Consider the following 11,626-nt stretch of genomic DNA (forward strand, 5'->3'; position numbering starts at 1 on the left):
CATTGCAAGGATTCAAGCTGAAGTGTTTTTTAGATGCATATAAAGGGTATCACCAGATCTTGATGAGCAAAGAGGACGAGGAAAAAACAGCTTTTTACACGGACCATGGCACCTTCTGTTACACTAAGATGCCTTTCGGTCTAAAGAATGTTAGGGCTACATACCAGCGCCTAGTTGACTCGATCTTTGCTAAACAAATTGGGAGAAACATTGAAGTATATGTGGACGATATGGTGATCAAGAGCCCGCACGAAGACAAGATGTTGCAAGACATCGAGGAGACTTTCCAAACCCTAGAGAATGTAAAAATGAAGCTAAACCCGGCTAAGTGCACGTTTGGGGTGGAAGAGGGGCAGTTCTTGGGGTATTATGTCACCAGGCAGGGCATCCAGCCCAGCCCGACCAAGGTGGACGAGCTCATGGAAACGCCAACCCCAGGCACCCTCAGGAACGCATAGGGCCTGAACGGGAAGCTTACAGCTCTGAGCAGGTTCATCTCAAAATCCGCTGACAAAGCCATGCCGTTGTTCCACACGTTAAAAGGCTGCATCGAGAAGAGCAACTTCCAGTGGACGAACGAGGCAGAAGTAGCGCTCCAGAAAATCAAGGAGGCATTACACAAGTTACCCACGCTGGCCAGTCCCGTCCCGGGGGAGACGTTGCAAATGTATCTTTCGACTTCAAACGAAGCAATATCCTCAGTATTAATTGTAGAAAAGGAAGGAGAACAGAGGCCGGTGTATTTTGTAAGCAGGGCACTACAAGGGCCAGAACTCAACTACCCCACCCTGGAAAAGTTAGTCCTGGCACTCATCTACGCGGCACGGCGACTAAGGCGGTATTTTCAAGCACATCAGATCGAAGTGCTAACAAACTGCCCCATCAAACAAATACTGCTTAAACTAGAGACGTTGGGCCGGCTAGCGAAATGGGCAATCGAATTAGGGGAACATGACATAAGTTACCACCCGAGAACAAGTATTAAGGGACAAGCGTTGGCCGACTTCCTGCTAGAAATCCCAGACGAGGGGGGCCCTGCCAAGGAGAAAGTGTGGGCAGTTGAAGAAGCTCCGCTCGACAACAGTTCGTGGACATTATATACGGACGGAGCATCCAGCAGGGAAGGCTCGGGGGCGGGGCTAATCCTGACTATCCCAGAGGGGGAAGAAGTGACCTACGCCCTCCGTTTTGATTTTCACACATCAAACAATGAAGCGAAGTACGAGGCTCTGCTCGCAGGATTGCGACTAGCCAAGCAAATGGGTGTAAAGGCTGTAACAGCCCTGACGGACTCAAGGCTAGCAGCGAACCAGGTCAATGGAAGTTTCGAGGTGAGAGATCAGAGAATGGGAAGGTACGTGAAGACGGTGAAACAACTAATCGAGTCGTTTAAGCAGTTCACAATAAGGCAGATACCTAGAAGCGAGAACAAGAAGGCAAATGCCTTAAGCAAATTGGCATCCACGTGCTTCGATCACCTATCGAAGAAAGTCTTGGTAGAGGTGCTCCGAGAAAGAAGTATAGACGAACGGCAGGTGAATACCCTAACAACCACTGGACCAACGTGGATGACACCATTCAGGGAATACCTGCAAAGAGGGGTGCTCCCGGACGATCACGGCGAGGCCAGGAAGATACGTATAAAAGCGCCCTCATATGCATTAATAAATGGAGAGCTATACAGGAAAGGGTTCACAACGCCATGGCTGAAGTGTGTAGACCAAGCCAAAGGGAGAGAGATGCTACAGGAAGCATACACAGGCCAGGTGGGTGCACACGAGGGGGCACGGGCCCTAACATGCAAAGTACTTCGAATGGGTGTATAATGGCCCACAATACAGCAAGATGCGCTAGAAATAGCAAGGAGATGCAGGGAATGCCAGTCGTACGCCCCAGTCCAAACAAACCCCCCAGCACCACTGCATAACATATCTAGCCTGTGGCCGTTCTATCAATGGGGTATAGATATAGTGGGCCCATTCCCGGAAGCACCAGGGAAGCTGAAATACATGGTGGTGGCCGTGGATTACTTCACAAAATGGATTGAAGAGGAGCCGTTAGCATGCATCTCAGGGAGACACATGATAAAGTTTGTATGGAAGAATATTATAACAAGGTTCGGGACGCCTAAAGTACTCATCAGTGGCAACGGCCTGCAGTTTGCCGAGAACCCATTCAAGGAGTGGTGCGCCACTAAAGGGATAAAGCAACGGTTCACGTCAGTAGCGCACCCACAAGCGAACGGACAGACGGAGGTGTCCAATCGAACTATTGTGAATGGGATTAAGAAAAGGCTGGGCAGAGCAAAAGGGAACTGGCCGGAGGAAATACCAACAGTGTTATGGTTATACAGGACCACACCACGAACAAGCACGCTAGAAACCCCGTTCAGCTTGACATACGGGACAGAAGCCATGCTCCCCATGGAATTAACAGTGAGTACGCTAAGGGTGGCTAGCACAGATGAAGAAAGCAATGCACAGGACCTAAGGATAAACCTAGATATCCTAGAAGAAAAACGCGAAAAATCAGAGATGCGCCAGGCTGCATACAAGCATGCAACAGAAAGGTATTACAACCAAAGGGCAAGGGAGAAAGCGTTCAAAGTGGGCGAGTATGTTCTAAGGAAAAACGAAGCAAGTCGAGCCTAACCCCAAGGCAAACTAGGCCCAGCATGGGAAGGCCCTTACAAAGTCACGGAAACAAAATGGAATGGCGCGTATGCCTTAGAAACGATGGAAGGAAAGCAGATTCCAAGAACGTGGAACGCTAGGAACTTGAAAAAGTTTTTCTTTTGAAAAGAGAAAAGTATAACCCCAGTCGATCGATACGCTGCTTAGTGCGGCACATCCCAAGTACTTAGTGTACACAAGTCCATGCTTAGTGACATGAGTTTCATACTTAGTGTATTTGTAGTCCATGGTTAATGTAATGGGATTATTCAAATGCTAATCTTTAATACTTAGTGTATTAACTCTTAACGATTGAAAGTGTGCATGTAGAGATCCATTCGTTGGGTACTAAGAGCACCCAGTACCGATACTTAGCGTATCGACAATGACATAGGCGAAGCAGAACGCCTAGCGCACCAGAGCGCTATGTTCTTTTCAAAATAAAAAAAAAGAAAAATATATATATAAAAGAGAGTAAGCAACAAACAAATAGCGCTTAGAGTTCGTGATTACACACATAAAACAGAGAATATTGTTTAAAAGCCCATACGTTATACAAACTAAAGGCACCACATGGCCATCAAAAGAAACATACAAGACAGAAACTAAAACATGCAAATAAATTTTCACGCCCCAAGAGGGGTAGCACACGATGTCGGGGCATCTTCAACAACATCATCCTCGCCACATGTGACTTCGTCTCCCACAACAGCCACCTCACCTTCTCCAAGATCACCATCACCACCCTCGTTACCCTTCCCAGCATCAACCTCAGCCACCGGCACAATACCCTGACCCATTGCACTTTCCGGAGTACCCTCTGAACCAGAAAACGAGCACAACTCTCGGAGACCTCCAACACCCAATTCACCCAGACCCAACAAGGACACATGATCCATACTGGCAAAAGATAACAAAGCGTCGTTCACACTAACCACGGGACCGACAGAAGCGGCATCAACACCGACATCTCCACCACCAGCACTAGCAGAGGTTTTATGAACAGACTCAACCCCGGCCATAAAAGCAGCATGCCGAATGAGACTTATCGCGTTAGTAAAGTCCGGGTGCTCAATCAATTTATCAACAATTCGAACAACACCAACATGCACCAGTCAATCCAAATCCTGACGGGAAGCGTCCAAATCCGATTGCATTGACGAAATAAGCTTATCACGATCAGCAGCATCGCGTTCAAGACTTTCCACCTGATCATCAAACCTTTATTCACTTGAGTCAGGGAGTCGACCTTAGCTTCCAAGACAGCCCTAGTTTCGTCAAGGACGGTCTTCTCAGAGGATAGCAATTCACATTTTTGCTCAGACAGACGGAGGTCCTCGCCAAGCTCGCCAAGGCGACGTTCCAGCCCCGTCACGCGTGACCCACAGGTAGCGTGGGCGGCCTCCATCTCGCCAAGAGCATGAACACGACGGGAACCCGCGACAAGGTAAAACATGGCCTGCACAGCAGCATAGGCCATGTTATGAGCGAGCGCAGGATTACCCATAGCCTCCATATCGCCAACAGCAGCCGGAGGAAAAGCATGGCGGGAAAATTCCAAAGCATTGTTACGAACAGAGAGTCGGGAATCGTTGCGGAGATCCCAGGAAGGAACAAAAACAGGAGACTCGGTAGAGCTGTCTCCAGAAACACCACCTAAAGGAACTGAAACTGACCCAGGGCCGCTAGAACCTTTAACCGGGGAAAACTTTGGGGAAACCAAGGAAACACCTGGAACGGGAATAGAGGAGAGAGCAGGAACAATGGGCTGTTCAGCCGCCCCGTCGACCCCTTCGGACTGTTGTGTGTCGTCATCAGGGATCACGACCACACCGGCCGGTGTGGAAGTCATAGAGCTCAGCAGACGAGAGAAGCTGCGCCGGGTATGAACCCTTTTGGTAGCGGTGGGCGCGCCGGTAACCGGCTCACCCATGGCTAAGACAGCTTTTCTCTTTGCTTGCATTCGCCGGACATCTGTGATAATCCCCTCTTTGCTGTCTTCGCTACCCTCCACTGAGGAGGAGCGAGCGCTACCCAGGGGCATGACAGCAGAGATTGGGCGGGCGCGTAAAGGATCTCCCTCCGACGCTGACGAGCCTGCAGGAGGGGCGGAAGGAGCAGCAGTTAAGGCAAGATGGTCCAGTCGGCGGGGTGGAGGAAGCCGATCAACCAGATCCACCTCACGGTATTCTAACTTGCCCCGATAACGCTTCCGTAACACCTCATCCATGGACAGGGAAGGAAAAAAGAAGGGTACAACACCTACCGTCGACAACGGAGAAAAACACCGCCATTTTGCCACGACGCCTCCAAGAAGGGCTCATCCCCACACCAGAAAGCAAAGCTTCAGAATAATCCTCAGGGGATACTTGCACACACTTCAGATAATCAGCGACACTTTGGTTGTGAGGGAAGAGCTTGGGGATGGTATCGGCAAAAGCATTCGCACGGTACCGGCCGCTTCCGACCAACTCCTGGTCTACCCATAGCCACTTGTCTTGCCAATTCTTAGGGGTCCGCCCGTCGGGAACCAAGGCGTGCCCCCCTCGCCGGACCGAAAAGGTGCACTTATCCCCAGTGATGCAGAATCGGAAGAAAAACTTGAAAACAAAGTAATCTGGAAGATACCCGTTGGCCCTGCAGATCATCTCAAATGCAACCACTTTGTTGACTGCATTAGGGGTCAGCATCTGAAGACTGCAACCGTCTTTCTGAAAGACCTCCTCTTGAAAATCAGTCAAAGGGAAACGGATGCCAGGGTCTAGGGTTTTCAAGAAAACCCCAATCTTGCCAGGGGGAGGGGATGAGATACTAGAACCAGGTGCAGGAAACTTTACACCTTCCAAAGAAGATAAGCCATATGTGACCTCCAGTTGACGATACTCAGTGGCGGAAGGGAGGATACCGGGAAGGTTTGCCATGAGAAAGGAAGAGAGAAGAAGACAAGCTAAAAAAGAGGAAGACGAAGAGGGAAGGAGGAAAAGATAAAGAGAAACCGTTCAAAGGCCCTTATAAAGAAGAAGAAGAGGCGGGATATTTAAATGCCTGACATGGTGACGTAATTGCCAGACATCATGCGCAGTCACGTCGCCATTAAAGACGGAACGGCGGGTAAAGGAAAACCGACACGCGTAAGCTATCTAAGTCCAGAACGCCGTAGCTAGCGATGCAACGCTACGGCTACAGGACTGGGGGACTTGATGACGTGCCTAGGGCAGCACGGCAGAAGCACGAGCCGGACATGCCAACCGGCCCCAGCCCAGTAGGCTTAGCATCCGCTGGCACCCCCGGGAGTGGAAGGCACAAGCGAAAGGCTCTCACACGCCAACCGGGCCCAGCCCAGCAAGCTTAGCATCCGCTGGCGCCCTCGGGAGCGGAACGCACAGGCGAAAGGCTCGCGCCCGCCTAGAGACGCTCCCAGCTCCAAGACAAAAGAAACGGTCAGGAGACAAGCAGGAGGATCAGACCATTACCGTCAGAGCCAATAAGAGCGCCCTAACGGTTAAAGGCGCATGACTCTCCAATCAGCGCCCCTGATCCTGTCTCCCCAAAAAGCGATCTTGTCTGCTACGGATCAGGCAAGGGAGCTAGGTATAAAAGGATACGCTCTCAGACCTACGAGGTAAGCTCTCTGGACTCTCTAAGAGCACATACCCAAAGATCCTAAACACTCTCTAACTTGACCGTCGGAGCGTTCTTCCGGGAGCTCCTCCCGGAAAGCGGCTGACGGCCTTCTTTCTTTGTGATCTTGTAGAGGCAATCGAGAATCCAAGTGAACAATACAGATCGAGCCAGGCCAAGGTCGCATCAGCCACTATGGTCCATTCTTGAAATATTTCTCAAACACAAGGGTCAAAATACAATATTCCTTCATACATAGGGTTAAGAATGAAAATACCTCATCATCGGGATGTTACAGGATAGGATATGGTTCAAATAAAAATAATAAATAAAGTGAAAACATGAGAACATTACTTTTATGTTATTATTCTGGTATGAATACGTGAGATCATACGTTAATATATTCATGTTAGAATTTACTATAATACTATGCATATACAAAATTCATAGAACAATAATAACATAGCAGATGAACGCTAGTGGTGCTTGATCCGCCAATAGGACACCTCCAAGTCCTGACGATCCAGACAAGACAAAAATAATTGTCGGGGACATGCTCCCTCGACTACAGGTATAAAAGAAATCCTTCTTCTCCAGAAGAGGGGATCGCTTCTTTCTCTATCTCTAGCAGAACCTTAATTCTCTCATCTCATTACTGACTAGACCGTCGGAGTCTCGTTCCGGGACCCCCTCCCGGCGACGAGTAACGTCAGCTCTTTCTTTGTTGTGATTCTCAGGCTTAATTCAGGTGAAACCACCATTGACGGCGTTAACACGAACACATATCACAACATTTAAGGCCATCAGGACGTTTACCCATAGTTATACAACCTTAAAACGACCCAAGACGGAGACAATAACAGGAAAGACACTTGCACCGTCTGGTGGGGGAGAAACGAATCCACTCAGATCAATGTCATCGGTCGATGGCACACGACCATCTGCCTCATACGGACAAGCCTCCACCCACATGCCACCAACACAGACACCAGATCCGAATACAGAAAGCAGAACAACAATAATCGCTGCCCTATGGGGACCATCACCCATAAAAAAAAGCAGTTTTTGCGACCACTACTGCAAATCCCCAGCCGACAGGGACTCAGTCGTCTTTGCCGATGGTTTTTTAGTTGCAACCACCGACCTAACAGTCACAACTATCGACTCAGCAGTCGTACCTAGTGGTTCCTCAGCCGCAACCGCCATCGTAGAAAAAGGGGACAAACACTTTGTTCCTATGGACCATGCCGTCTTCTACACAATTCTTAAAGTTAAGTTATCAGTTCTCTTTGGTGGTAGACACGCCGCACATAGTGCTTTCTGTGGAGCACCCATCGGAGTTCAAATCATGCATAAACAAATCTCAAGAAACCTTTTCTCAGGCGCACATCATCCCAAAGGATGATAGCTAACACCAAGATCCCAAAATAGAGACTCTTAACATCAAGAGACTGCACAAGAGGTATGAGCGTGGCAAGGTCGACGATGATGTAGAGGTACTATCTAGAAACCTCTTCAACATCAACTTCTCATCAGAGGATTTGAGGCCACACAACTAGAACCCCAAGGATCCGCTCTTAATTACTACCTATATATGCCAAAAGAAAATATAAAGGCAGTAGCACCGACATCCTCTACGAACACTACTTCCGACAGTTGCTGAGTTCCTGGAAGGAGGACTTGAAACCGCCGGTAGGCGATCCTTTGGTTGGTTTCACGGGTCACAGCCTATGGCCATTGGGCACCATACACCTCCTTCTCATGATGGTTACCCATGATGGGAGGGAAAGCATCACACAAACGATCGAGTTCTCAGTAATATGCTTCCCATCGGAACAAAACATATTTCTCTGGCGGTCGGTGCTTTTCTAGTTTTTGGCCATACTGTCAACCATCCACGGTACCATTAAGTTTAGCACGTGTAGCCGCTCAGCCATAATTTTCACTAGTATCCCACGCTTACATGTCTGCTACCAAATTATTGTAGCCCCAGAGCTAGTTCGAGCCCCAAAAAAGTCAAAGGAGGATTGCCGCACAGAAAAACATGTGATCCACCCAGATCACCCAGAGCAAGAGATACGTGTGGGTGCCGACCTATCGGTAGAAACCAAAACTAGGCCAATCGCACTCCTAAAGCAATTCTCCAACGTATTCACTTGGCAACCCGTAGACATGACAGGAGTAGACCATAAGGTCATCGAACATAGCCTTAGCATTTTACCGGAAAACGTCCCAATCAAACAAAAAAGGAGGGGGACAATGGGTGATAGGAGCAAAGCAGTCAATGACGAAGTCGCAAAGCTAGTAGCCACATGCATTCTTCGGGAAGCAATTTTTCCCAGCTAGATAGTTATCTACGTAATGGTAAAGAAACATGATGGATCGTGGAGAATGTGCATTGATTACTATGATCTAAACAACGCTTGCCTAAAATATCATTACCCCCTCCCAGAAATAGAACAAAAGGTTGAATCCCTGGAAGGTTTCCAGCTTAAATGCTTCCTCGACACTTACAAAGGCTATCACCAAGTCCAAATGTACTGGGAAAATGAGAAAATGACATCATTCCACACCGACCACGGCACGTTCTACTACTAAAAAATGCCATTCGGACTCAAAAACGTTAGGGAGACATACTAGCGCCTGATGGAAAAGTGTTCGCCAACCAAATCGGCATGAACGTTGAGGTTTATGTTAACGACATGGTTATCAAAATTCGTCACGAAGCATCGTTACGTGGAGACATTGAGGAAACCTTCCATACCCTAGCACAAGCACAGATGAAACTCAATCCAGGAAAGTGTACCTTTGGAGTAGAAGAGGTCCAATTCCTAGGTTACCAAATAACTAAAGAAGAAATCACACCAAACCAAGCCAAGGTCCAGGATTTCCTCGACTCCAAGGCTCCCTACAATCTGAAGGGGGTCTAGGAGATCAATAGGAGATTAGTGGAGCTCGGCATGTTCATCGTCAAGTCAGCTTAAAAAGCTCTCCCACTTTTCCATACCATAAAGGGTTGTGTTAAGAAAACAAGTTCAAATGGACAGTAGACGCCGATTGAGCCCTACATCATCTGAAGGAAGCTTTATAGTAGCTCTCGTCCATGGCGATCCCCCAACCAGGAGAGACCCTACAGATGTACCTGGCAGCATCCAGTGAAGCCATATCATCGGTACTAATGGTCGAGAGGGACTAGAAGCAGTTGTTGATACACTCCATGAGCAGAGCATTGTAGGGCCCATAGCTCAATTACCCAATACTAGAGAAATTAGTCATCTCACTGATATACGTAGCCAGACGCCTTCGGCGCTACTTCAAGGCTCACAAGGTTAAATTCCTAACCAACTTCCCGGTGAATCAAATCCTCTTGAGACCGAAAAAGTCAGGACAACTGGCGAAATGGGCCATCGAGCTGGGAGAGCATGACATAGATTACCGACCATGATCCGACATCAAAGATCAAGCTTTGGTACACTTCCTGGTAGAAATCCCCGATACGCTCAAAGGGGTGCCAAAGGTTGTATCGATAGATCCCTCGGACCCCAAAGCGAACAAAGAAATGTGGCAGTTGCATACCGATGGCACTGCAAGAAAGGAAGGATCTGGCGCGAGCTTTGTCCTCAAAAACCCCAGTGGTGAAAGATCACGTATGATCTAAGATTCGAATTCCAGGTCTCTAACAACGAGGCCAAATATAAAGTGCTTCTCGCAGGCCTTCGCCTAGCACGAGAGGTCGGAACAAAACACCTCTCAGCTTTCAGCGACTCTTTGATCATCACTAACCAAATCAATGGCACTTACAAATCCAAAGATCAAAGGATGCAGAGATACATGGACGCAATGCGGAAGTTAACACATTCGTTTAAAAGCTTCAAGATCAAGCAGATTTCCCGGGGGAAACGTGATCGCCAACGCTCTCAGCAAGTTAGCATCGACATCTTTCGATCACTTAACCAAGAAAGTGCTGGTAGAAGTTCTCATAGAGATGAGCATTGTCATTAAACAACTCGATTCCATTGAAATTCCCCTCGACTGGACTAAGCCCTATCTAGACTACCTCCTGCATGGCGTCCTCCCAAACGATAAAGATGCGCTGAACTCATAAACAAATGCCCGACATATATAAAGATGCGTTGAACTCACAAAGAAATGCCCACAGTGTCAGGCCTTCGCCCCCTTTCAGAACCACCATGTCATGCCTCTAACCAACATCAACAGCCCCTGGCCTTTTCATCAGTGGGGCATAGATATCATAGGCTCGTTCCTGGTTACCCCAGGGGGATGCAAGTTCTTGTTACTCGTTGTTGATTACTTCACTAAATTGATTGAATCCGAACCACTAGACACGGTCATAGGCAGGAAAATGATAAAGTTCATGTGGAAGAATATTCTCACGCGATTCGGTACCCCCAGAGTACTAATTAGCAACAATGGTACTCAATTCGAGGGCATCCCTTTCAAAGAGTGGTGCGAGGAAAAGGAAATCCATCGACGATTCACCTCAGTAGCCCAACCTCAGGCCAACGGCCAGACTGAGGTATCAAACAAGATCATCGTCAACGGTAGTGTTTGATGAAGGCCAAAGCGGCCTGGGTCGAAGAACTGCCAACAATACTTTGGTCGTATCGCAAAACCTCAAGGTCTAGCACCGTAGAAACACCTTTCAGCTTAACGTACGGCACAGAAGCAGTACTCCCACTCGAAATCATAAACAGATCTTTTTGAGTGACAGATTTCGATGCAAACACAAATGAGGCTGAACAACGTCAGGACCTAAACATACTCGACGAGAAACGCGAAGGTACCCAACTCTATTAAGCGGCTTACAAGGCCCACGCCAAAAATTCCTACAAAGTTGTAGAGGCACACCGAAACAGAGCCTATTTCATGGAAGCACAGTATGGGAGACCGATCCCCCATACTTGGAACACCCATAACTTGCACCACTTCTACTCCTAGAGTAAGGAGCAAAATAAGATACAGTTGGGGCAAGGGTGGCATGATCAAACTCCGAATGGATAATCATGCACCAGTAACTGGCCCAAGAGCTAGGCCTTAGTTCATATCATAGTGTAGCTACTTTTTATTCTCATCAAACAATATTGATATTCTACATATGTTATCAGTAAAGTGATGCAAATTGACCACTATAAAAAAAACTATAAGAACGTTTTTTCACAATTCAAGCTTGATATCATAAATAGGTTGTGCATCTTTACCAAATGGTAACAAGGACTGATCATCCACATCATTTGAGCAAAACCGTTGTGAGAATGCAACCATAGGCGTCAAAGGTTCATAACCTTTCCCTAAACATGTCAATTCAGCCCAAA

General features: G+C 47.8%; 1 protein-coding gene across 1 annotated transcript; it reads left to right on the plus strand.

Moving 5' to 3' along the window:
* The first annotated feature begins 518 nt into the window (after nucleotides 1-518).
* LOC145113640 (uncharacterized) lies at nucleotides 519-1,826 on the plus strand. The gene has a single exon (XM_079049708.1). It carries the CDS (start codon nucleotides 519-521, stop codon nucleotides 1,824-1,826), a length of 1,308 nt encoding a protein of 435 aa, XP_078905834.1.
* The last annotated feature ends 9,800 nt before the right edge of the window (nucleotides 1,827-11,626 follow it).

The sequence above is a fragment of the Lactuca virosa genome, chromosome 5 (genome assembly GCF_052849685.1).
Source record: "Lactuca virosa cultivar CGN04683 chromosome 5, Lactuca_virosa_CGN04683_v6, whole genome shotgun sequence".
Lineage (NCBI taxonomy): Eukaryota > Viridiplantae > Streptophyta > Magnoliopsida > Asterales > Asteraceae > Lactuca > Lactuca virosa.

Coding starts and splice junctions, on each gene's coding strand:
- LOC145113640 (XM_079049708.1), top strand. CDS start 519: ATGCCGTTGTTCCACACGTTAAAAGGCTGCATCGAGAAGAGCAACTTC.